Source organism: Trachemys scripta, chromosome 20 (genome assembly GCF_013100865.1).
Source record: "Trachemys scripta elegans isolate TJP31775 chromosome 20, CAS_Tse_1.0, whole genome shotgun sequence".
Lineage (NCBI taxonomy): Eukaryota > Metazoa > Chordata > Testudines > Emydidae > Trachemys > Trachemys scripta.
In genome coordinates, this window is record NC_048317.1 from 9,575,401 (window position 1) to 9,602,747 (window position 27,347).

At 52.6% G+C, this 27,347-nt stretch overlaps 1 protein-coding gene across 1 annotated transcript in view; it reads left to right on the plus strand.

Annotated features, from left to right (window-relative positions):
- Nucleotides 1-745: 745 nt before the first annotated feature.
- The window catches only part of EXTL1 (exostosin like glycosyltransferase 1), a 46,985-nt gene continuing 20,383 nt past the window's right edge, over nucleotides 746-27,347 (plus strand). Inside the window, exon 1 of the mRNA XM_034754047.1 lies at nucleotides 746-3,346. Coding sequence (XP_034609938.1) covers nucleotides 2,412-3,346 — 935 coding nt within the window. The 5' untranslated portion in view covers nucleotides 746-2,411. The remainder of the gene's footprint in view (nucleotides 3,347-27,347) is intronic.

Genomic DNA, 27,347 nt, shown 5'->3' on the forward strand with positions numbered 1-27,347 from the left:
TCTCTGCTCTGAATACTCAGAGGCCACGTGGGATATTTTCCATCTTCCTGCCCACAACGACCGGCTAAGATGCAGCAGGGTGTGTGAATTTTTCCTGCTCATCCTATTCTAGGAATAAATCACTGCCGGGACTCTTCGGTGGCAGGGCGTGGGGAAAATCCCCCTTACAAGCAAATCACTATGAAGTCCCGTAGGAGGTGGTGGGGGTTATTTAGCTTTCTCTCTAGATAAAGCCAGGTCTGATTCCATGCTGGCTAGGGTGGGATGGAGAGAAGATCCCCCTGGCACGTCCCTACGCCAATCACATCACTGTAAGGGGTGCAGGTGGGGAATGAATCCCCTGGACTCCCCCCTATATGAATCACTGTTACGACTATCCAGTGTGTGTGTGTGTGTGTGTGGTGGGGGGCGATTTATAGGCTCTCTCCCGAGTCCCCACCAATTTCTCAGGCTTAGGGCCCCCTCCCAGGCTCCTGTTGGAGGGGGCAGCGGCACCCCCATGCGGACGGGATGAGACAGGAGCAGGGAAGACACCGCTGCCCACGCAGGCTCGCCGAGCCCCTTCTTGCGGGCAGCCGCCCAACAGCCAATCGGAGCGCAAGCCCAGGCCCTTTCCCTGCCCCTCCCCTCTTTTGAGGCACGGTTAGGAAGGAGTTAAGTAGAAGCCCCGCCCCCTGAGGGGCTGGGGGGCGAATGAGAGCCGAGTGGGCGGGGCCGGGATGGAATGTTGTGAAAGTGGCATTAGAACGCTGTGTAACAGCTGCTGCTTGGCAGCCAGCGGGTGAGAGAGAACAAGTAGGGAAATAGATGACTAGACCCAGATAGGTGGCTAGAAATAAGCACAAGAGGGATCAGAAAGAAACGGGAATCAAAATAAATAGAGAAAGAGAGAGAGCAAGATAGACACCCAGAGGGAAAGAGACCAAAATAGGCAGAAGTACTGAGAGACGAAAGGCGATCAAGCCAGATCCAGACCCAGAAAGAGATCAGCATAAGTAGTCAGCAAGAGAAAAATAGAGGGCTGGGGAGAAAAGAGATAAATGTGGTTTAATAGAGAGTGACAGAAGAGGAGGTGAGTGGAGAGCAAGAAGAAATGAATCATGGATTAGAGAGGAGGGACACGGAAACAGAGAGAAAGGTGACCGTGTACAGTAACTAGGACATATTCTATATAAATATGTACATGCCATACATGCACACAGAGATAGAGGGGGCTAATTACATAAGGTAAGACGAGAGAGCATAGTTCTTCATACACCCAGAGAAGTGGGAGATAAAAAACCCCATACACACACAGAAATAAACTCTCCACTCAGAGAGAAAGGGGATAAAGAGAAAGAGAGAGCTTAATAACAGGCAGAAAGAGCAGAGAGCTTACTCTTAAAAGACCTCCAAAGACTCTCTAATGAGGCTGAGGCTGTCAGTATAACTCTGATCAATTAGGGACCAAGAGCTGGTTTGATCATCTGTGGAAAGGGCAGGGGGACATGTTCTCAGCACTGCGATCTCTTTAACTGGAAATGCTCCCCAAACACAGCAAGAAGCTAGAAGTCAAAGCTTCACAGACAGAACAGTCGAAGGATAGGAGATTGGAGCCCCGGCTGCTCTCTTGAAGCTCTTCAATGGCAGAGGAAGCGGTGATCTCTATCTATGGACCATTGAAGGTAAAAGGGAGGCTGAGATTAAAAGCTGGCAGAAGTGGAAAGGAAAAGATTTCTAAATGAGAGCATTAGCGTGAGCCACTCGGAGAGACGTTTATCTGCTGCATGCAGGAAAGTGTAAACTTTTGATACATATTGAAGTCTGAAGGGGCTGGGGGAAAAAAATCCTACATCTGAACTAAAACAGCGAAGCGTGTGGGAGCTGATTAAAATGACACCGAATATTAACCCAAGAGAAAGGTATGGTGTAACTTTTCTCTCCAGGGGTTTAAGATCCAGGCCAAGCAGTGGTAGAAAAATGATTGTTGCTTAACACAATTTCATGCTGAAATAAATATTGCATTGTAGAAGACAGAATCAGACCGTTTGGACATTTTGTACGGCATCAAGAAATTGAAGGGTACAGAAACGATTGTTTTTCTATGTAATGTTTTGCTATTAAAACTCCATGGGAGAACAGATTTTAAATAAGAAAAGCAAGAAGAGTCCAATTTGACGTGTGCGGTGCTGGAAATGCTGGAAGAGCCTACAGGGTTAATACAGTGCTCCGAAGTCCTGAAACAGACAGGATACAAAACACAGGCTCCTAATTGCTCCTACTCCAGTTCGGAAGCTGGCATTGGCTAGTGGACTTTGGATTGCGATCCTCCATTCTGAGCCCACCGGCATGATCTTCCTTTCTGAATCTACCTGCTGACTAAGTTCACCTCCTCCTGGTTCAAATGAGGAGTCAGAGTTCCAGATGAACATATGCAGACCAGGAAGAAATACATTTTCATAACTTTCTTTGCCTCTTGGCTTCTGCTTTTCTACTTTGGAGGAGACCAAATAAAACGGCTGGCCTTCCTCTCCAGAAAGAAAGCCGCAGTGCTGAAGAACTGGCCCCGCTGGACGGACAGGTCCCTCCTCGAGAGCTTTGCAGATCCCGAAGAACTTCAGAGCGATGGAGGCCACCACAAACAATCCGCCAAAGCCAGAAGGGAGTCGAGAATTAACATCTATAAGCACAGCAGGTGCCGCATGGAAACTTGCTTTGATTTTTCCAGGTGTGAGAAACATGGTTTCAAGGTCTTTGTCTACCCCGTGGAGAGAGAGGACCCGGTGTCAGAAAGTTACCTCAAAATAATCACATCCATTGAGGAGTCCCGATACTACACCTCCAACCCAGAAGAAGCCTGCCTCTTTATCCTAAATATTGATACTTTGGATAGGGATCATCTCTCCATCCAGTATGTCCACAACATCAACGATAAAATCCATGGTTTCCCTCTATGGAATGACGGCCGGAACCATCTGATATTTAATCTTTACTCAGGCACCTGGCCGAATTACACCGAGGATCTGGGCTTTGACATTGGACAGGCCATCCTGGCCAAGGCAAGTTTTTATGTTGAGAACTTCAGGCCCGGCTTTGATATCTCCATTCCTTTGTTTTCGAAGGAGCATCCTCAGAAGGGTGGGGAGAGGGGCTGGCTGTACCAGAACTCTGTGCCTCCTAAGAAAAAGTACATGCTGGCTTTTAAAGGGAAAAGGTACCTGACTGGCATTGGCTCTGACACCAGGAATGCATTACATCATATCCATAATGGCAAGGATATCATCTCCCTGACCACCTGCAAACATGGCAAAGACTGGGAGAAACACAAGGACATGCGCTGTGACAAAGATAACTCGGACTATGAAAAGTAAGTCATTACTGATGTTGAGATATACTCCAATCCAGTGATTTATGGGTGAAATCCCTAGGGGATGGAGGAAACTCCACACGTGTCGAGGCTCTGGACCAAGTTAAATAGTGCACTGGAATGTAGTTAATCAATGAAAATGCAAAAACATAGAGGAAAAGATGTCTTTCCTGGCTGAGAATCAGATCCTCCGCTGATGTGAATGGCCATTGCTTCATTGGCTGTGATGATTTACACCAGCTGAAGATCTGGCCCCGAACATTTAGAGTCACATAACAGACGGGTAATTTCTCTAGTCATCTTCCCTCTTCCCATCCCCCTGTATAAATCACTGCTTAATTTCCGTGATGGGAAGTGAAAGGCGGGGCTGGCCTGTTCTGTATTAAAGTTCAAATAATCTAGCGAGAGCTGCTCTTATCTGCGATCAGCCCGGCTGCCCCTCTAATACGAGATTTGCTTTTTTCCAGAATTCCGGCAGAGAGGAATGATACTTTTTCCCCTCGCCCCCGCCCCGAGCATAAATATTTTTATTGGCGTTGAACCCAAACAAAACCGCCAGAGCTGAACACCCCCTAACGTGGTGGTGCTTGAAATCTGGATCCAGGCTTTCGGCCCTTGGCCCATAGCAGTGCCTTGGCTGGTGGAGAGGTTGTTTTATCGGAATATTGAGTCTAGGCAGAACTTAGTTTGGTCATGACGGGGATTACTGCTGAGCTGTTGCAATGCAGTGGTTGTTAGAGTCTTTACTCACTAAGATCACATCTACACTCGAGATGGAGGTGTTATTACCAGCTCAGGTAGACATATGTGCACTAACTTTAACTGACCTAGCGGCTAAATACAGAAGCATAGCCATGGGGGTGAAGGCTGCAGGATGGCTAGCTGCTATCCCAAGGACAGTCGTGCCTGGGATGCTAGGGACTTACTCGGGCGGCTGGTCTGTCCTGCCACCTACCCCTCCGCGGTGACTCCTCTTCTATTGTGAGCCCACTAGCTAGTGTGCATCTGGCTACCCTAGCTGGAAATTCACCTTCAGCTTGAGTGTAGCTGGAGTACCCATGGTTGCGTCTACACTGCCAAAAAAAATCCCCTGGATTCCCCCATATATGAATCACTGTTACGACTACCCACCCCCCTAGCAGCAGTGACTCTAGGGTGACCAGATGTCCTGATTTTATAGGGTCAGTCCCGATCTTTGGGGCTTTTTCTTACAATAGGCACCTATTACCCCTGACCCCCTGTCCTGATTTTTCACACTTGCCATCTGGTCACCCTAAGTGAGTCTCCAAGCCCGGGTCTACAGACTTGGGCTCATGCGGCGACGGTACTAAAAAGAGCAGCGTAGCTGTTCCCTCTCAGGCTGGAGCCCGGGCTCTGAAACCCAGCCAGGGATGTGGGTCTCAGAGCCTGGGTCTACCCCAGACGGAAACATCTACACCACAGATGCCATGGCACGAGCTCGAGTCTGTAGCCCTGGGCTCTGAGACTCGTTGCCATGTTTCTGGGGGGGGTTTATAATTTTTTTGCAGTGTAGACATAGCCCTAGAGTCTGATCCTGAGAGGTGCTGAACAGCTCCGGGTCCCATTGACTTTACTCTATGATGAGAGCGCTTAGCATCTCTCCGGAGTTGGGGACGCACTAGTTCAAGTGGGATTTTCCAGCAGGGCTGCGTTGTGATGTCAGGCTCCGCTCAGTGCTAGTGGGCATTCTTGTGACTGCAAATGATCACTGACCGAAGGATTCCAGCAGCAGGAACAATCAGGTGAGGCGAGATTGGCTCCAGGGCATAAACCGATGGTGGTTAGGCCGACCCCCCCCCTGCGGGCAGGTAATTCTGTAATTGTTCACTTCGGAGTTTCTTGGCCCCGGTTGGAGACAGGATTTTAAATGAGATGGACCCCCGGTCTGCTCCTGTCTGGCAATTCCTGTGTTTTCCTCGGAGCCGTTATTGATGATGGTTGTCAACAATGAGTCACTTCCCTGACGGCCAATGTCTTATCGCCCAGTGTGCGCATTCCGATCCAAGGTTTCGGTTCAAGCCCATTGCTATCCGTTAGCAAGATGAGAGGGAATCATTAGACACAGTGGAATAATGAGAGGAAGATAATGACTGTTTTGTCCCCTTTCTTTTATACTCTGTCACCAGGAATCCCAGTGGGAGTTGGTCAGTTAGAAGTCCTGATGCCTCTAGGCTTAAATATAAAGGGATGAAATTCTGCCCAGTAGATTCAAGTGGGCATTTTATACTCCCCAGGCAGCCAGGGACGTAGGAAACAGACGTCTGGCACAGGCTGCTCACTACAGCAGTGCAGATCAAAGTGTGCGATGGATCACAGGATGCACCTGCCCCAGCTGTGGGTAGCTCCAGATCAGCTCCAGGGGTTTGAGAGGACCTGCCTGTCCCAGGGGTGGGATCCAGCTTTGCAATCTGAATGGACAGGGCTCACCTCATCCACCGAGCTGGCTCTCTGGGTCCCCAACAAACATCTGCGCTGACCGCGTTCCCTGCACTGGTCTTCCCGGTCTGGGTTCTCACCATGCACCGTCCGTCAGGGTGTCCCCACATCATGCTACTCCCAGTGGCTCTTGGTAGCATCACTGCAGTGGTCCCCTTGCCATGCTCTTGCTCGCCTCCCCACACTCTTTTGCTTTGCCTCAATCTCTGCTTCTCTAAACCCTCACCCTGCTCTCCATGATGCCTCCTCTCCATGCCCTTGCTGGGGCACCTGAGATGGCTTCCTCTGGAGTATCTCAATGCCACTCTGAGCAGCACCTAGTGGAGATCCCAGGGCTCTGCCCAGAGTCCTAATGGTTGGGGCCCCTCTGTACTTTCATTTCCTTCCCTCTCCCCTTCCTTGCCCTGAAATCCTGCCCCGCACCTTCCACACAATCGAACCGAATGCCAAACTCAGACCCTTGAAGCCACCTAGGTTGAAGTTGCGTTGGTCGGCCCCTGCTCTCATTGAAGCCAGTGGGGAGCAGGATGAGGCGGGGGGCAGCACCCAGTGTGCCATGCAGTGCTGGGGGAGGGAGGGAAAACACTGGTTAAAGACCAGCCAGGAGGAGCTCAGGTCTCAAGGTTCCTCTGAAAGACCCTCACACAGTCAGGTGCATGGGACTCGGTATAGCTACCTCCCAAGGCGGAAGGGCTGAGACGACCTTGGTAGGGTTTGAAGCTGTGCATCCCGGGAGTATTTCCATTCCAAACTGCCCGCGTCGCCTATTGGGCTCGCCCCTCCAGCCGGGGCTGGGCTGTCATTATGGACCATAACCACGTCACTAGACTGGTGTTCGGTTTGCACGTCCCAGGGATGGCTCCGCCCGTCAGCAGCAATTATATCCTGTGGTGCAGCACTGGGAAGAGTTTGGGGGGGGTCCCATTCAATCTCCTCTCTCTTCCCCAAGGGGAGGGGACAGTTGGTGCTTGTCAGGTCATAGGAGTCTTGGTAGCGGCAGCTCCCAGGGGGCCACACTTTGGCCGCGAAGCCCTGGGGAAGAAATATATGTTGGTATTTTTTTAAAGGTCTCTTCATTAACCAAAGATCATTCGTTCCTCGAGTCAACTCTAGCTAAGGTTTAATAAGGCTACTGGCCCTTTCAGACCCTGAGGTAGTGACTGGGTTCAGAACAACGATTCTGGGGGTCGGCTGCCCTGGGCACTGGATACAGCGCTTTCCTTTGCCTCTAGATCACTGGTTGGTAGTGACAAAGCCCATAACCGTCCGACGGCTGGTGCGCTTCCTGGCGGTGCTACTCACATGGCTCCCAACACTGCCATGTCCGAGCAGCTCCTGATCTGTCACGTGTTTATCTTCATACAACCCTGTAAGGCAGGGCAGGGCCGTTATCCCCATTGTACAGATGGGAAACTGAGGCAGAGAGGGAGGAAGCGACTTGCCCAAGGTCACCCAGGGAGTCTGTGGCAGAGCTGGGAATTACACTCAGGCCTTGTGAGTCCCAGGCTGGCACCTTAATCGCTGCCAGGCTCTCCCTAATGGCCAAGTCTCCATATCAGAGCCCCCTTTGTTGGCAGTCTCAGAAGATGCCAAGGCTGGAACAGATCTTAAGGCACTGAGCTACCTCCCAGGCTGAAAGGTGGGTCTTGTCCAGATCAGGGTGAAGGCAGCGAGCCTGGGAGGTGGGCACCTGCTAGTGCTCTAGCTGTTTTGTGGCTGGGTAGATGGCAGCGCTCACTGGGATAATGAAGCCTGGCACCAAAGTGGGCAGAGAGGGTGGCTCTCTGCGGAGCCCGCCAAGGCTTTCTGTCCTTGCCCTTCTCTGCTCAGCGACAGATGCCCTGCGGCAGCCCCATAATAGATTCGGAATATCTCCATCTCGCAGGGAGATCAGATCAACAGGAAAGGCCTCTCAGGACAGCAGCATTAAAGCCATCGTCGGCGCTAGCATTAGGAGGTAGCGGGAGGTTAATATGTGGGCTGTGTGTGTCATCAGGTGGAGTGGATTATCAGGGGCTGCAGGGAGACGCCGAGGAGTCGGGGAAATGAGAAAAGATCAGAATTCCAAAGGCCTCTGGCAGTCTCGCCTGCCTCGCAGGATGCGGCGGCTGAAGCATTAACTCTGTGAAAGCCTCACCGTAGCCCGCCCCAGCGGCTTTGCTGCTGGTGGCGTTTCCCTGTGCGGCTCGAAGGGCCGATCTGTTAACTGGAAAGCAAGCAGAAGCCCAGCCTCCCGGGTCTCGTGTGGATTGTGAACCCAGCGAGAGGAGATCCTGGATGGGTCAGAACGGCAGAGACGTGCACCTGTCCGGGGCTCCATCAGATCCTGCCCGCCCAGCGGGTGGCTGGAGCTGCTATGCAAGGTACCCAGAGCAGTGCACCCTGGGGAGGCTACCGGGTCCTGCAGCTTGGCGTGGCTGCACAGGGCCGATGGTAGAGGGAAAGAGGAAAGCAGCCCTCGCTGAGAAACAGGACCATGGAGCACAGGGCAGCCCTGATCAGGGTTCTTGCATGGAAGAGACTAGAACGGAAAGGGGCCCAGAAAAGGAGAACCCACTACAATGGAGTAAAGCCTGACCAAGGCCCTGAGAGCTTGCAAGCGGGTATGGAGAGTTGCCATGAAGGGGTGCCCATGGGAAAGGGGGTGCTGCGACTGGACACAGGGCTGGGTCTCCCCGTTCCTGCCTCTGCCACAGTCTCACTGCGAGAGCTTGGGCAAGTCACTTACCAGCTCTCTGCCTCATTTTTCCCCTCTGTAAAACGGGAGCAATAACACTCCCTGAGGGCGTGCACTGGGGCCTCCCAGCAGCTCAGCCCGGGCCAGGATTCGGCCCAGGGTCCAGAAATGACTGGCTAAGCCTCCCACTCAGAAGGGAATGGGAGCAGCCTGGACCCACTGCCGAGCCCTGTTGAGAATCAGAAGGAAGGAATGGTTCTTCCCCCTCTGAACACAGACGGCGCTCCCGAGAACCTCATTGCGCCAGCGCACATGAGATCAGAATCGGGCCCTGGGTGTTTGTGTCAGGGGAGCTTAGGGAGAACCAGGACAGGTCACCCCCTGATGTGTGTTTCCTGAGCTGTCTTCCAGGGGCCTGGGGTCGGGATGTCTGTGAGGATCCCCGTGGTCTCAGACAGGCACAGCCTAGGGTGGCTAGCCCCTCCTGCTGCTTGGCTGGGTCGCCTCGAGCTAGGACTCAGACCCGCAGCTCCAAGTGCGGACGTTCCCTAAGCTCACAGCAGGTTTGGGTCCTCACCCTCTCGGAGCGTGTGTCTGTGACCTCCACCTCCGGGGAGCGTCTCGCTCTGCAACTATTTCAGGCTCCCTCGTACTCCCAGGAATTCATTAAAGAGACAAAGTGAGGCTTTATTTCATGTGCACATGACAGAGGCATTGTCAGCCTGGAGAGCTCTGCCTTGTGCATAATTAAAACGCCCCTTGCCCTGGAGCGCTAAATGTGCCTCTAGCTCAGTAATTGCTATCCCGAGAATTAAAATAAATGGTGTATTAGTTTAACTACCCGGCCACCTGCTGGATTTCACCTCCTGTCAGATGCCAGGCGCGCTTCGTGTCTCATCCATCACAAAGGGAACAGTTCCCCAGGAATTAAAATGCCAGCCCGGCAGGAAGCGTCCTCGTACAACAAGGAGAGCGTGCGTGTGGGTAGCAGCGAATGTGCGTTGGTTGGGGGAGATGCTTGAGACCGAGCGTTTGTGCAGAGACCACAGGAAGCTGGGACGCGGGCCAAAAGAGTAATACGGCATTGACGTGAATGGCCCAGTGAAGGAAGGGAGTTGTTTCTGGTTCCTTCCTGAGAACAGTAAGCTAGGACTCCTGGGTTCTGTTCCTAACACACTGGGCAAGTCACGCAGGCCCCCATTTACAGACTGGGGGTCCAGATTCCCAAAGATGTTTAGATGCCAACTGCCATTGATTTCAGTGGGCTTTAGGCACCTAAATACCTGTGAGGATCTGGGCCTGGGTGCCTAAGGTTAGTCCATATTTAGGCACCTGGATGAGGCATCTAATTTCCCCAAGCACTGAGCCAACAGCCCCAGCTGTTTTCAGTCCTTTTGGGGAAAAAAAACAAACAGGCCACTTATTTATGCATCTAAATGTGGACTTAGGAAGTTGGCTGTCGGCATCTGCTTTTTAAAAAGCGTGATCCAGGACTCCTGGGTTCTGTTTACGACGACCACCGATCTGAGGCAGTTCTTTTAGGCCAAGCGTGTCAAACTAGGCTACCTAAACGCATAGCGTGGCTGAAAGTCAGGCCTCCATAAGCACCTGCCTATAAAATGTGGGTCGTATTTCCCTGTTTCCTAGGGGCTTAATTCATTAGTTTGAGCAGCGCACGTTGAGCTCCTCAGATGAAAGGCATCACAGAAGTGCCAGGGTTAGTACAGAAAGAGAAAAATCGCTGTTTGGACAGGACCAAGGTCAAATCTTCACCAGAAGGAGCTTTGGAAAGTGAAATGCCTTCCCCTCCCCAGACTCAAGTAACCCAGTACAATGGTTTGCAAGCACAAGAAGATTTACATTGAACTGAGGATGGAATTAGACTCATGATACATGGGGAGCACCCGCCCGACTGGCAGACTGACCTATGGGATGGAGTGGAAGGGTTCACTCTGTAGCTAGGATCAAAGTGACAAAGGGCTCTGAGAATGGCTAGAAGGTAGAAAATTTTGATACATTTCCTATTTCCCTAACCAACAGTCACCCTTGCTGTGCTGCACACTTTTAAAAACTGGCAAGGTTAAGAATTGACATTCGTACTGCAACCGTCCTCCCTGAGTTCTCCCCAACAGTGGGCCAGATTCCGATCTCCGCTACGCTGGTGTCAATCCAGAAGAAATCATAGGGTCATAGTAGTTAGAGGGGACCGCAAGTGTCACCTAGTGATACAATGTGAGGAAAAGGGGCGATTTTGACTAAGGAAGCTGAGGCAACCCCCCTGCTCTTACGAAAAGTGCCCTGGGATCTTTAAAGCCCACGTAGAGCAAATGGGAGCTTGGTTTGTAAAGGTTTCATCCGAAAGATCTGCACCCAGTAAGCTGCCTGGAACCGAATGCTGGAAGGATGAAGGGCTGAGCGTGAGGAATGTCTAAGAGTTACATTCTTTAACAGGGTTATCCACCAGCCATCCTAGGACTGTGCTGAGTTCTGGGCTCGACCCTGCACTCCTACAGGGCTGGACTTCTATTCATTTCAACTGCCGCAGCAGGCCCTATGTGAATTGCAAGTGCCCATGTGATCATGCCCGGGCACTTGCAATGCAAAGCAAGTGAAATCTTCACATTGATACGGAGGTCCAGATTTTTCAAAGGCGGCACAAGGGGAACAGCTGGAAACGCTATCGGTGCCAGTGCCACACGGGGGATTGCCCACAGATTCCCCAGCCCACTGGGCGAGGGCTCATTGTGGCAGCACCGTTCTGGACCTTCGTGATGTGAAAATGTAGGGTCCGATCCTGAGCATCCGCCACCAACTTGCATTGGGAGCGGTGGGGGCGCAGCACCTTTTAGGAGCAGCTCCGCCCGTTGCGGGATCAAGCCCAATTTAACCTACACCAGATCCTTTCAAAAACCAAACACCTGGGAAAAACAACCTACCTAAAGAAAGACAAACCTCTTGTAGCCTCCTGAACTAAACACGCACCATGGGAGAAGGCCCTGGGAGGGCCTATTTCAATCACAGCTGTATCTAGGTAATCCTACCCTAGCCTTTATTATCCTCATTGAAAGCCGGTGACGACACAAACGTGTTCACAAGTTGTTGCTGTCTCGGCAGGATGATCTTGGACCTGCAGGTTTAAGTATTTCTGTTAACAATAATAATTTGCATTTATGCAGCGCTTTCATCCCAGAGGCTCTCATGGCACGTTGCCAACTCTCTGGCCACCGCCTTGCAAAATCATTGTGGCAGCCAATTAGCCCAGGCAGAAGAGGGAGATGAACACGTTACAGGCCTGATTTCTTTTACACCAAAGCCCCTTTATGCCACTCTGCCAGGGTAAAGGGGTCTTGAAGTGGACCTCAGTGTAACTGACACCCGTTGGAAAGGAGAATCAGGTTCCCCTAGCACGTTGTATTTCTCTAGCGCCTTCCCCCGGAGGATCTCAGAGCACTTCACGAGAATTACTTCACTCATCTCTTTAAAAAAAAAAGTCTTTGCCCTCTAGCTGGTGGGGGGTTTTAAGAACAGGTTAAACACCTGTCAGGGATGATCTAGATGTACTTGATCCTGCCTCAGGGCGGGTGAATGGATCTCCATGACCTTTGGAGGTTTCTTCCAGTGCTCCATTTCCGTGATCAATGAATTAATGCCTGCCTGGAATATGAGGCTTACAACCATTTTACAGTTGATTAACTGAGGCACAGAGAGGTCAAGGGCTACACCGGCCAAAGTGGCCTCATCTGGCAGCCTCAGTTCTGGGTGTCCAACTTGACACCCCTTGGGCCTGATTTTCAAAGGTGCTGGGACCCCGCAGCTCACATGGACTCCAGTGGGCCCGGGATGGGAGGAGGGTTCAGTGATTCTTAAAGTCGGGTCCCAGGTGCCTGAGGTTGGGTGGCCATTTAAAAAGAGATTGTGGCAGCACCTCTGTTGACCCACTGCTTTGAAAATGTAGGGCTCAGTCAATCACAACCACAGACTTTAGTCGGAGGAGTCCAAGGTAAAACTGGGTATGTCTGTGCTGCATGCTTACCACGTGTTCTTACACATGGTTTGGCCCAGCCTCCCCAACCACCATCCACACGCACGCTTATGTGGCCTTTGAACCCATGTTTGCTTGCCCAGAGCAGGCAATACATTCCCAGTCCCCTTTTCTTTGACTAGCTGCACGACTATCCTTGCTTCCCAGTAGTCAGTTCTATTGCACTCACCTCATTAAAAATATCCTTGCCCGTGCGGTGACGGGTGGGAACAGGCAAGTCGATGCCAGTGGACTTTTGCGGTGCTCCTATAGCAATGTTAACAAAATTGCTTAATGAAAACATCCTTAGCCTGATACAACCCCTCCCCCCCTCCCCGCACATTACACATAAAAGCGCCTGACAATGCATTTTTCATACCAGGGCATCTTTGCATGAGCAGCTGAGACGAGGCCAGAACCATTACGAAGGGAAGATGAGCGATTGTCTTGTCTGAGCTGGGAATGCAGGGACGCTGTACTCTGAAAAGAGACACTGTCTGTAGCACAGAGTCGTATGTCATTAAACACCCACAGATCATCGGTGTCAAGAAGAAAAATGGGCCTTTCCTTGCACATGAGTGCTGGAAAGTGCTGGGCTGCCCCTTTTGCTGACGTAACGTCAGTACACACCTTGTGAGCCCTGGTTTATAATATAATATATGGAGCTATACCTATCTCATAGAGCTGGAACGGACTCTGAAAGGTCATCAGGTCCAGCCCCCTGCCTTCACTAGCAGGACCAAGTACTGATTTTGCCCCAGATCCTTAAATGGCCCCCTCAAGGATTGAACTCACAACCCTGGGTTTAGCAGGCCAATGCTCAAAACCACTGAGCTATCCCTAAAAAACACTTTGGAGTTCTAATATTCAAAGTGAAACATCGATCCCGAGCCTGGCTTGCGAGGAAGAATGGTGAGAGAGTCATGATCGAGCAGGCTGCATGCTGACATGGGAGCCAGGAACTCCTGAATCCTAATCGTGGCTCTGACACACTCCTCTGTGACCCTGGGCAAATCACTTGATGGCTCCCTGCCTCAGTTTCCACACATGTACTGTAGATAGTAACCCTAGAATCCTGGCGGTCAGCAATCAGCTTGTCCAGGGTCCCTCTCCATCCCCCAGGGGGTGGTTGTACAGTGTCCTACCTAGTTGTAGGGCTGGAGGTGCAGGGAAGCCAAGAGCCGGTCCTCAAAAGCCCTATTCCTCCCTGCCCCTCATCCGCTTGGTGCCCCAAAAACTCTAAGGCTACTGCTCACATGACGGCCTGGACATATGAGCAGGATCATTGCTGGCTGTATCTGGGGGTAATTGGGTGATATCGGGGGGGTCTGGGATCACTGGGTGCTGGAGGGTTGCTAGTGGGTAGTTAAGTACTTAGTGAAGGTAAAACGCATCTCATTACTGCTACCCTGTCCTACACACAAAGCTTGATAACGCTTCCCTGGCAGCTGGCCCCTTGGAAAAGAGAAATGTACCAGATTTCCGTACCTTCTGCCCAGCCACCTGCAGCAACCAGGATATCAGTAACAGTCGCCATATGGCGTTTAATGAAAATATCACGTCCATTAGATCTAGGCAGGACACGCGCTGGCCCGGCTGCGCTGCACGAGGAGGCAGGAGCTGGTAATCTCCAGCTACGGGAAGAAAACGCTGATTAAAAGCAAGAGCAAGGGCTGACCTGATGGCCGATGATAGCTCTTCCTAAGATGAGGGCTTGAGTCCCGATCCAGGGCTCGTGAGGTCTGAGCTAGTAGAGACAGGGGGTACTTTGGCCCCAGCACACGCAGTCTCTGGGGGAGAGGAGGCTGGGTCTGGTGACACTCATAGCAGTCTATATCCAGTGCGGGGGTCTGGTGGGCTCTGCATGGACTTCCACCAGGACAGTGGCCACGTGACGTGACAGCCACAGAAACCGTCATGTCTCTTGTGGATGCCCCATAGCTGCCTGGAAATCTTCTATTGGGCTCCCTCCCTCTGCAGGCAGGGCTAGAGCACGACTGGTCTCTTGGCACTCGCAGGCAGTTGACGTTTCGGCCTGTCGTTTTCAGCAGGGCTTTCCAAACGTGGTCATAGAGCTCCCTGTGGCCCATCCATGAACTCTCAGCCCTCAGTCCTGATCTCACTGAAATCAGCCGCCAAACACCCACTGCTGTCAGGGGGACCAGGCTGAAACCCTCCCACAAGAATGGCAGTTTCGGTTCAATTTTCTCCGGGTATCAGCACCAATATTTCTGCAAACAAATCTTAACTCACCAAGGCACCACTGGGTCCTTAACCTATTTTAGTTTATTGCACCAGACCATCGGCGTACAATAGCTTCATTAACCTGGTGCTTGCGAGCGGATGACCTAGAATCTGTGACTCATGGCCTTTAATGAGAAGAAAATATAATGTGGTCAGAAAAACGAGGCAAAGGGGAGATACGGGAGAAAAAAAACACTTTCCAGTTATTGAACCTATTAGAATTTACTGTCCACAGACTCTCAATGGGAGATGTGTTATTCCTTTTGTAGTTTGTACATGAAAATACAGTCGAATCAGGTAATAAGGGTTAATTTGGGCAACTGCTAGTTTGACTGTTAGGGCCAACAGATTGTCACCTCCAGAGCTGTAAAACAGTGATCTTTCCATATCAGCCACTCATAGCTGTCCAAAATCACCAACCTGCCCGGACCAGATGAGCTCTGCTGGGCATTTTAATGTCACGGCAGGTCAGTCGGGTTATAATTGGCTCTGATTGTCAGCTCCTGGCGGCACTAAGGTCCTTTATCTGCAGCTGACTGGCACCCAGACATGTGTGAAATTCATTCCCACCTCTGCAAGCATCGCAGAAATTACTCTCAGTCTGGCTCTTACAACGCACTGATCGGGACGAGGGAGGGGCAAACACCCCGGCTGCCTCCGCAGGAAATGGCTATGGGAATGTAGGTTTGGTCTGTAGGGGCAAGTGGTCTCAGATGCATTTCTGTTACAGTGAGACAGTGAAATTGGTGTAAAAGCCCAGTGGAGACCAGGCACTGTATTTTACCTCAATGTAGCCAGTCAAGGTAAAGTCCAGGTGGGAGGTACATAGGGTTGACCTCAACTGGCTACACCAACCAGCGACAAGATCTCAGATTTTCCACTCGTGTCAGTGTCTCTTTTGATTCTGAAGGTTTTATCCAAAACCCACAGGTCCAGATTCTGAGTCATGCTAAGACCCCTTTACACCTCTCCAGCAGCGTAAAGGAGTCATCAAGTGTCATTTGCACCCACTCGAAGGCATCCTTAGGCTCCCAGAGATGCACAAAGGAGGCTCAGGCCCTTACTTAGCCATTTGAATGAGGGTGACCAGATAGCAAGTGTGAAAATCAGGACAGGGGATGGGGGGGTAAGAGGCGCCTATATAAGAAAAAGCCCCAAATATCAGGACTGTCCCTATAAAACTGGAATATCTGGTCCCCCTAATTTGAATGAAGTTTCGTATGGGGGACAATCAGCCAGGGATGGGCCGCTTTAAGGTAGCAGAGGGCCACAAAAGCCACAGAACCCTTTGGTGGTCAAGGAAGAAGCAGCCCTTGCTGTCCTGGGGCAGCTTGCCCTGACGGCTACTGCTGCTGTGAGAGCACTTGCCAGAGCAGCGAGTCCTGCACTGACCCACTGTGCCACGTCACATCCATCTGCCCGCCCATAATACCTGGGAAGGCAGATGAGTCTGTGCCCCTTGCCATGGTCCCCTGCCACCAGTGATCGCCTCTGCCATTCGGTAACTCCTGGAGGTGCCATCCCGAGTGAGACTGGGAACCTGCCCCCTCTCCACTCCCAGGCAGCGGGAAGAGATGCCTCTCACCGTTCTCTTCTCCCCTCTGCCTTGTCTGGTTGGCGGGCCAAATAAAATGCTCTAGTGGGCTGGATGCGGCCCACCTCAGCTGCCCACCCCTGCTCTAGGGTGACTTAGAAACCGAAGTCCCATTTTCACAAGTGATCTGGGCCCTTAGGGCTGGATTTTTAAAGGTACAGAGACACTTAAAGGTGGGATTTTTGTGGAATTTTCAGATGCCCCTCATTGAAATCAATGGAAGTTAGGTGCCTAGGTGCTTTTGAAAATCCCTATATAAAATCTTTGAAAATCTGGCCATTAGTTAGGTCAGCAGAAGAATCCTTCCGCCCACCTAGCTGTGTCTACACCAGGGGGTCAGGACAACCTAGCTACGGCGCTCAGGGTGCAAAATCTTTCCCAGCCCTGAGCGATAAGGTGACCAGATGTCCCGATTTTATAGGGACAGTCCCAATATTTGGGGCTTTGTGTTATATAGGTGCCTATTACTCCCCATCCCCGTCCTGATTTTTCATACTTGCTGTCTGGTCACCCTACCGAGCGATGTAGTGACGTCAATGTAATTTTTAAGAGTAGACCGTGCCTTAGGTTCCTCTTACCCCTCGTCTGAACACCTCCCAGCATGACGTTAAACCTTGGGACTGGAATTGTGTGGTGCCGGGGTTAGGGAGCTCTTCCTTGAGCAGGTTGCAGGCCTGTGGTTTACCAAGAATTGTTTCAGGTTTTATGTCTTAGAAATGTATGTGTGGTCCTCGTTACAGACACTTACCCCGCCATAATAAAATTGCAGGGGTTCGTCCATCAGCTACAAAGAAGGCATTTATCCGGTTCTTCTTTCGTATGGCTTGGATAGGTAGCAACAGCTACACATTTATACCTAAGTTTGATAGTCGGCACATTACCGCAGCAGTGAGCTGGTGAACGTCCTGCAGGCCCCCAGCAAAAGAACGAAGGGGACACTCAGATATGACGTGCTCCATTGTTGGTGCCTGGTGACCACCGCCACATACAGATGTTTGCCTCATTTTCCATTTAAAGAGGGTTTGTCCATATCTCCCATGAGACGTCCTGAAGCGATTCAATCTGCACAAATCAAAACCCGGTGGTCCCTCAGCAGAATCAACGACGAGCGGTTTGTTTTGAGCGGTCGAAATGCTCCGTGTGACTCTCCAGCGAGTCTCAGCGGCGAAGTTGGGCGTAAGGGTCTTGATACGGTTCCATAGAGGGTTGCAGGATTTTAATCTCGTCTTTGGTGGGTTCTGCAGGTCATCGTGCAGCGTGGCCCTCGCGTTTGCAGTGGCCTAGTTGAGAAAGCGAGATGTCTGAGCAACTCTTCTAATCTGTGGAGGTTGGGTGTGCGATAGGACTGGGAGCCCGTCGACTGGAGTCGATCTGAGCATCCCTGACACTATGCGCATGACATTCTTGAGTTGAGTGCCCAGGAGTTTAGCGTGACTACTGTGAGACCATACCGGCGCACAATATTCAGCTGCAGGATATACCAAGGCAATTGTTGTGGTTTGTAAGGTCCGTGGACTGGAGCCCAATGATGTTCCGGCCAATTTTCTGATAAGCATGACACAAGACCTGACCTTATTGAGGGTGTTCTCGAGGTGCTGTCGAAAGGTCAAACTCCGGGCCGGTGTAATGCTCCTGTCTGTGGAGCAGGAGCACAGCAAAGGGGAAAGGAGGAGCTAAAGAAGCTGATGGTTTCACCTGCAGGAGAGCTAGGAGGCAGGGAGTGAGTGGGAAGAATTAGCAACTCAAGGCTCCATTGCCTACAGAGCTAGGTGACACCTCACCTCTATGCAAACCCTCTCCTCTCCTTTTCTGCAGCAATTAGATGCTGTCGCGCAAAACCCCAACAAGAACCATTCTGCGGCTGGTGCCATGGGGCTGTCAAGCCACTGGAGACGTGATTAAGCCCAACAAAGCCCACTTGCCTGGTGGGGGGGTGTGCCCGAGCTGCGTGGGGATGGGTTTATGTGAGGGCAGTCTCCCTTCCCAAAGCTGCGAGCCCAGAGCATAGAAACAAGTAGAGCGCTCCTGTTAGCGCGATTCCCAGAAAACACTTGGAGTGCTCTGTCGTCGTGATCTCAGCAGCCGCTCAGAGAACATTTGGAGACCCTCAACCCTCCCCACCCCCAAGCAGCCTTTGGGGCCAGAAATGTGCCCCCAGTAATTGTTCAGGTAGGATGAAAGTAACATGAATGCGGAGACAGCCAGCCTGGGCTAACACCTAGCTTCAGCTCTAGCTCATGTACTCATCTGGCCTCCGTATTCCCATGGTGTCTGGGTACCTCACTGTCTTTAATGTATTTCTCCTTGCAACACCCCTGTGAGCTAGGGCAGTGTACAACGGGGACGATATAACAGAGCAAAGTGATTTGCCCAAGGTCACGCAGCAAAGCTATGGCAAAGGGACTTGAACCCAAGCTGCCCATGTCCTAGGCAAGCAGCCCAACCACCACGCCTAACATTCGCCTCTGCCACAGACTAAAGCGTTCCAGGGCACAGGCCAGGCCAGGCCATCCTAGATCTCTGTACAGCGCCTGGCGCATTTTGGATGCTCCTGGACTAATAAGTGATGAGGACCCTCGCTGGGTCTCATTTTCCCCCATCTGAAAAGCGAAGATAATGGTACCTGGCCACCCACCTTTGTAAAGTGCTCCCAGCTCTTGGGCTGCAAGGCACTTCTTCAGTCCATAGTTCTGTTGTTCTCATTAGCTATCTTAGCACATTTCATGGCAACCACGGATCCCTCAATGGTCTTAAAGGCACAAGGAGATCTGGGTCCTTTGCTCAGCTGCGGCACTGATGTACTCACGGACAAGCCACTAACCCGCGCTCTGCCTCAGTTTCCCCATCAGTAAGATGAGAAGAATATTGACTTTCCTCAAGTCCGGGGTGGGAGAGGGGAGAAGAGATCTCTTCTGGGTGGGTGGATAGTGCCTAGAAAGAGTATGGAACGTGCAAATGGGAAGGATGCACCCAAGCCAGAACGCCATCTCTAAACACCCCCAAATCTTTGAGGAGGCTGAGATCGAAAGCAGAACCTCACCATTATAGGAGGGCCTAGAAACCCGAACCGAGCTCGGCGCCCCATTGTGCTAGGTGCTGTGCAGAGACAGTCCCTGACCTGGAGAGCTTACCGTCTGACTAGGTGGGAGGGGACGTGGAGATGAAGTGAGTTCCCCCTGGTCAGGCAGTCTGCCAGTACGCAGGTCAGCTGACTCTCCGTCCGGGGTGCTAGTCAGTAATCCTCAGTCCCTCCCATCTGGCTTTCTTTTAGTGTAATCAAGGACACCCCACCCAACTCCCAAAATGTGACGAGTCTGGCTCAGAATTCTACAACTCGGGCCCAGTCCTCATGCTCCCAGGGGCAGTACCAGGCCCTCACTTGCTTAGGACGGACCCGTTGCTGATTCAGTGATTCAAACAGTCTCCTACCCTAGAGGCCTGGAGTATTTTCCTTTTCACCCTGCAAGCGAAGCGAGAGTAGATAAGTGCCTGCTCCATTGTGTAAGCGGGGGAATGGTCCCGCTATTGTGGGGAACTTTCCTGGCTTCTGCAATACCCCGGTGAAGTGGACTAGCGAAAGGATCTGAGTCCCCGCTCCCACTTCCTTTACCCAGAGGCCTCCCTGCCCTTGAGGGCTCCCCTTCCACTCTCCTGTCTGGCTGAGTCCTCGTAACCCCAACAAGGCTGGGCCCAGGATTCCTGGGGGGCTCGACCCCCAACCCTGCTGTGGTCACCTAGGACAGGGGCTAGGGTGTCCCCACTCCAGGGTACTTTCTTTGCACTGGGCACCTCCCTGACCCACTGATTATTCCATACAATTTAAAGCAAATACAAGTTGTTTAATTAACAATTAATTTTAAAAAAGAATAAGGAAAAATGGGAAAGGTTAAAGGAAAACACATCACCCCGCTCTGTGGCAGGGAACATTACAACCAGTGTCTCTGGAACGTCAGGGCAGTTCAGTCTGTTTCTTGTAGGTCCCAGGCCTGCTTTTCAGGCCCTGTCTGTGCTGCAGGGACGCTGTGGGTTGGACACTTGCTCTGGTGGTGGCCACACGCTTTCAGGCTCTAGGTGGCAGGACCCTTCTTCCCAGCGTCGCCCCCGCCCGGTCGGGGTTATGATCCCCCTGCAAGTTTGGCCTGCAAGGCCTCTTGGCTGAGGCGTCTCCCTGTGCTGGGCCCACTGCCCAGGGTCCCCCTCACTCTCCCCAGCTGCTCACCGCACTCGGACTGCACACGGCTCCGGACTGCCCCAGCCCCAGCTCCGGACTGCTCCAGCCCCAGCTCCAGCTCCACTCTGCCTCAGCACGGCTGCTGCTGCTGCTCTGCCTTCAGCTCCCTGGGCTGCTTCTCTGGCCTCTCTGGCTCTGGTTGCTGCAGCTCTGCCCCCAGCACAGCTCTGCTCTGCAGGCTGCTTCTGTGACTCTGCTCCCAGCTCTGACCTGCTTCCTGGCTGCTTGTCTGGCCCCTCTGGCTCTGGTTGCGGCAGCTCTGCTCTCTCTGGGCTGTGCTCTGGCTTTGGGGCTGCAGCTCTGCTCCCAGCAGCTCAGCTCGGGCCCCTGCTCTCTCCTTAGCTCGGCCCCACTCTGTCTGACTCAGGCCATTCCAGTTCACACGGAGGACGGGACCCCCCCGGCCTCCTGACTCTCTGATTAGCCTGCCCGCCCTGTCAATCAGGCTGATCTGGAGCATTGGCCTCTCCCCATTGTTCCTGGGGACAGTCAGTCTCAGGCTCCTGATTTGCCATCGACCCCTCCCCTTTTAGTGCTGGGAGCTAGCCAACCAAAACACCCCCACTGAGTGTTAGTAAGGGGGCAACAGTCCCCTTACAATTGCAAGCAGGGGTAACATGGGGCCGGGGCTCTAACTTTCCAACTGCATGAAACGCATGCATGTTACTGCATGTATCATGTAACCTGCCTCCTTCAGGATTACGCTCCAAGCAGAGGAAGGGCTTGCAAGCAGCTCCGGCGCCCCTCTGCCGCAGGGAATTGTCTGCACAGACAGGTTCTGGGCCCTGATAAAGAGCATCGTGTAGCATCTGTGTTCTACTGCAGGAAAACGCTGGTAAAAACCGATGCTTATTGGAAAAGCGCTTCTCAAGCCAATTAAGGAAACCCACCGTCGTCACCTCCCGGCCCCTCATCCCAGTCCTGCTGTTTTGCTTCTGAATGACAGGAGCGGATGAACAGAGATCAGAGAGTTTACGTCCCTTGGGTTGTACGAAAACAGGGAAGCACTGAGTATATTATTGCTCGTAAGCCACAGAACGTCAATAGCAAAGTGTTTCCATAAGGAATCTTTGGCCTTCTCAGCCCTGCCGGCGTCGGCTGCCACTTCCTCATTTCCCTGGCTGATAAAGCTGACCTCCGACAACCCTGGAAAATGCCCCCTTTCCCGCTCGCTCTCTGGGTACAAATACCCCTTTTTCTCTGGGCCCGTGGGAGCATGAGATCTCCCCTTCTCTCTATGGTATAAATACCCTCATTCCCATCCTGCTGGGAAACAGCCAACTCCTGAGTCGCCACTTTCCTACCTGGCGCTTCCAAGTGAAACTTAAACCCCTCGTCCCTGCCGCTTTGCTGGAGCCGGGGCCTGAAGTTAGCTGCATGTTTCTGGAAGGGGGAATGTTTTCACTTCTTAATCTGGCTATGTAAACCACAGGCTGCAGTCTCCTGGGGCTCTGTGAGTGCAGAGAAAGAATCCGGGTTCCTTTCAGGCCGGCTTCGGTTAAAATTCAGCAGCGGCCAGTGGCAGAACATTTGGTTTGGACGCCAAGCCTGACAGAAATCGCTCTGGCTCTTGCATGTTTATAGCAACAGCTGTTTCATGCCCGGCGCCCTTTCCTCCTCGAGCTGAAATGTCACCTTGGTTGGGGTCATTCCTTTTCAGCTGAGAAACACCCTGCAATCGCTAGAATTGCAAGCTCGAGGTCTCCTCCTCTGAGGGTTTTAAAGTCACCGTAGGAAAGGGTATGGCCGAATGCAGTGGTTTTCGACCTGTGGTCCGCAGACTATGTCTAAGATTTCCAAAGGGGTCTGCACCGTCATTCAAAATGTTTTAGGAATCTGCAAATGAAAAAAGGTTGAAAACCACTGGTCTGATGGCTAGCACAGTGGCCTAGGGGACAGGACAGCTGTGTTCTAATCCTGATTCTGCTACACACTTGCTCTATGCCCTTCGTGCCATTGTCCGTTGTATCCATTTAGAGTGCAAACTCGTCAGGGGAGGGTGTGACTGTCTCTTACGGTGTATTTGTACTGCACCTAGCACGGTGAGGCCCTGGCTTTGATGGAGGCACTACTAGGCGAATAATAGGGCTGGAAGTATTTTCTATGAAAAACTTTGAACGAAGGGGAAAACTTTTTTTCACTTCATTCAGAATTTTTATTCCACCGAGTTCTTCAGATTGTCAGTGAAATGAACATTGCCAGCTTGTTTTAGGATCCGAAAGATGAACAAGTTCCAGGGTCAGCTCTTTGATTGGTTTTATTTACCAGCTAATTAGGATTTTCCCCCGGAGGCGCCAGCAGCGGAGTTGAGAGACGGAGAAGCGGCCCTGCCTGAACAGACTGCAGCTGGCATTTAAGCTTCAATCATTTTGGGGGGAGGGGGGGGAAGAGTTTCACTTTTGTAGCCTTGTAAACAAGTTCCGTGATAGGCACCGTCTGAAATGTAATAGCCGGCACCTACACAGAACCTTCCGCCTGAAGCAGCGGGTATTAGCCACTGCTACTGGCCTAGATGGATTCCTGGGTACAGGTGGCAGGGCAGCCTGCCGGGTCCGAGAAGGAATGGCAGTCTCCATCCAGGGGCCCATTCACCAGTGTGTGGGCACCTGACAAATGGGGGTGATTTATCTTGGGGTCATATTAGTCCTGCTTCACAGGTGGGGAACTGAGGCAGCGACTTGCCCCTCATGGGGGAGTCTGGGGCTGAACTGGGATTGGAACCCAGGCCTTATAAGCCCCACCTGAGAGCCTTAACTCCAAGCTCATCCTTCCTCCTACACAACCTTCGCTCCCAGCTCGGCGGTTCAAATCCTGTCCCCCTCCGCAGAAACCAAAAGTCATTGCCCTCGGATAGCTGTTGAGTGGCCTATGGGAACGGAACATGATGCAAGTTCCATGTGAACAAATGTCATCCCGAAGCCCCCGCCAGCACAAGGGGGGCTAAGGGGCTGTGTTGTTGGCAGTCCAAGCATTGGGGTCAACCGGCAGAGAGCGCCATGGAAACCAAACTCCCCACTCAGCCCCACAGTTGAGCCGAGGCACGTCGGCCGGGTACAGACCTCCCGCTGCTGCTCTGAGGAGAAGCAGGAGATCTCGAGGGCTGTTACGCCAGCGCTTTTTGGCGTTAGCATCTCTTTTTAAATAGCCAGTTCCTGGCCTCAGCTCTGCTTTGGTAAGTGACTGTAGTGGGGTCACTCTGATTTACACAGGGATCATGGAGATGGGCATCCTGCCAAGGGGGAGCTGGTGTAACATTGACACCAGGGGACAGATTCTGTGCTGAGCTGAGGTGCAGAATCGTTGGGCGGGGGCTGGAGCGAGAATACACGAAACGCGACTTCTGCTGCTGTCTTGAAAGGGGCATCAACGGGATGCCAAACCCTCTGTGAAGGGGATATGGCTCCCTCTGCCTCCGAGGTGGCTGCCCCTATGTGCTTCCCTAGGGTGTGTCTATACTGTGATAAAACCCCACAGCACCGAGTCTTAGAGCCTGGAGCAGCTGTCTCAGCCCTGTCGTCCAAGCCTAAACACAGCAGTGAAGACATCTGGGCTTGCGCTGAGCCTGGGCTCTGAGACTCTCCCCCCTTGTGGGCTCCAGCCCGATCCCAAAACATCTACGCTGCAACTTTCTAGTGCTACGAACCAGAGCCAGCTGACCCGGGCCTGCCACAGCTCGATGGCCATGCAGACATCCCCCCGAGATTCCTCGGGACTTGGTTGACCAGTCAGTGGAGCATTTGGCCCAAGCTAATTAAAACAGGGGCTCAAAAATCCTGCCTGGTGTTTTCAGGGAATTGGGCAGACGTCACTGGACACATCAGTAGTTACTGGAACTTGAGCTCTCCTGCTAGCCCAGTAACGAACTTGTCACCCACGCCAGGGTGTAAGGGCAGCACGCTGGTGAGAGCGCGGCTTCCCTGACATTTCTTCTAACACAAAAGATCAGAACTGGGGAGCCGGATGGATTCTGCTCTTAGTTACACCGGGATCATTTCCATGGAACAGCTCCAGAATGACACTGGTGCAACCGGCCCAGGAAGCAACATAGCCAGTCCCAGCATTCAATGAGGGAAAATAGCTGCAAGTAACAGAAATGCATCCAGGGGTTTAAGAGACTGTCTCACTCCCCAGGCTGTAGCTGTCGTTCGCCCTGGCTTGGGAGCTGCAGCAGAACAGAGGGGGGCAATCAGCAGAGAAAGCACCAACTGAGGCCTTTGCTAATGAAATTTCATGGGAATGGGATTTTTGTTGCGAGCCTATTTTAAGTTACCCCCCATCTCTTCAGGTAGCTCAAGTAAGAACAGGGATGTTAATGAGATGAAATGAACCAATAGGGTTTTCAGCATCTATCCGAGGAGTCTGGCTGAATTCCCTGGAGGTGGTTTTTGTTCATAAACTTTATGCTGTCAATACATCAACTCCCAGCTGGGGCTAATTTACCAAATCCAGCCAGCTGCCTGCAGAATGTGCTTGGGACCCGCTGACAGGAGCCATCAGCGGGGAAGGTTTAGGCGGATGCGGCTTTAAATGAGTGAAATGGATTGGGCTGTCAGAGGGAAGTGCCCCTCCGCTGTGATGGGGTGGGGCCGTTCTGGGGCTGTGAAAGCCTGCCTGGCTGGAAAGGGGTGTGCAGAGAACACCCACCGCCCTATTGCATCCCCCAGGAAAAAGTGCACAACAACCAGGCTGCCAAATTCCCATGGGGGCTTTGACCTCCAAGTTATGGGGTATCTGGAGCGGAGCTCAGACCTGTTATACAGGCGGGGGCAGATGGGGGGGATTTTCAGATGCACCAGTGTGGCTTTCAGGAGGACTTGTACACCTAAGTCACTTCAGTGACTTTGAAAAGCTCACTGCCCTGTATCACCCCTGCTGGGCAAATATGGTCCTGCCAGTGCTCCCTGCCTCAACTTCCTTCCCCAAGGTGGGTTTTCGGGGCTCTCCACACACGGCTCGGAGCTGGGGCTTAGCCCTCCAGCCAAGTCACAAACACACCGAACTTCCTCCAGGGGAGCAAAGAACCAACTGAAAAACAATCCCAACAAACAAAAAGGTCCGTCTGGGTCTTCGGCCCTGGGACCAGCCCCTGTTCTTTGAGTCTTTCCCCTGCTCTGGTATAGAGCACTCAGCCCCCAAGCCTGGTTTCCCTGGCGTACCGGTGTTCTCAGACCATGGCCTGCTTACCTCCTGGGGTTAGCGCTGCTCTGGGTGCAGCCAGCCGCCTACAGACCCTAGCTCGGGGCCTTCTGTGGTACTAACTCCCAGACTCTGCGCTCTCAGTCCTTTTATAAGGCCCAGCTGTCCATTAAACTATCACCTGACCCTCCTTCATCCCACCCCTTCAGGCTGGGAAGCAGCTAAATAATTATGACACAGGTGTGGCAGGCCCCATCTCCCCTTAAAGGGGCCAGTCACCCTGGTGACATCACCCATAAGGGCTAGCAACACAAGGTATGTCTATACCGGAGGTGCCGACTCTGCGGGTGCTCCGGGGCTCAAGCACCCCCTGAAAAAAAACACCCACCAGCCACAGCTGTTCCGTGGGGCCGCTGATCAGCTGTTTTGCGGCTGGTGGGAGGTGCTTGGGGGAGGGTGGAGAAGCCGCGTGCAGGCCAGGGGCAGGAAGAGGTGGAGTGAGGGCAGGGCCTTGGGGGAAAGGGCAGAGTGGGGATTGAACACAAATAAAAGTCACTGCCTATGGTCTGTACTGCCATCACGGGGTGTAATGACAGCTTGAGCTGACATTCCGGAGCTAGCTTTAATGTAGCCAGTTAGAGTCCCAGAGTAGTGAAGTCATGGCCGAGTGCGCTTCGATGCAGGTGCCCAGAGCCCCGGGTGATTGCTCGCGGGGTAGCCCGGGGTGAAGCAGAGGCTGCTGCGGCCTCATGCTCTGGTACCCGGGCTGGCTAGATTGAAGCTAGTTCGGGTCCATCTACTCACGCTGCTGCCGCACAGCCAGACCCAACGTTGGGAGGTGGCTCCAAACTCCTTCAGCGATCAGAGGTGCTGGATCCATCCAGGGCTCTGTGCGTCACCGAGACAGGAGCCTCGACAGGACCCGGTGACTTTCCCTTGGCTGCAATCCAAAAGGCAGCCCAGGGCCATATGGATTTAAAGAAAGCAAACCGTTTATCAGGGTTGGAAAACCTCCATGAGCGAGGCTCCAGCCAAACCCGCAAGCCAGGCCAAGAGAAGCAGACTGCTGGGCTTGCCAGCGCTGGGACTGTTCAACGCGAGCGGCATGAGAACACCGGGTGTGGGGCAGAGCACTGGCCGCCGCTGTAGGAGCTGGAGGCCCTCCAGCCTGGAGCCCTTTCTCATGCAGTCTGCTGGGGCGAAGGGAGCGAGGACCAGCCGGGGGTGTTCACCAAATCGCCAAGCTGCTGCAAAGTCAGGGCAATGTCTTTGTGCCTGTCCAGTGCTCCCGGGCAAAGGGGCGGCCCCAGCGGGACTTGGGGAGGGATGGGGAATCTCTCAGCCCTGCTTCTTGTGAGCATGGCAGAGATAATGCGGGTTTCTGGACAGCGTGCTTGGACGGGGTTGTCAGTGAATGCAGACAGCAGTGCTGTTTGCTAGCTGAGAGAGCTGCTGGAGCCTCAATCCACCCTTTGGATCGATAGCATGGGGAGCGTAGAGGGCTCAAAATAGCCTGCTCACAACGTGAGAATCTGGGGCCTGAGTGGGAAGAATGGGTTCCTAGGAAGGGGACAGGGAAAGAGGGTGGGGATTTCCAGGGACACGGGAGATTGAAGGTGATGGGGGTCACCGGTGCAAGTG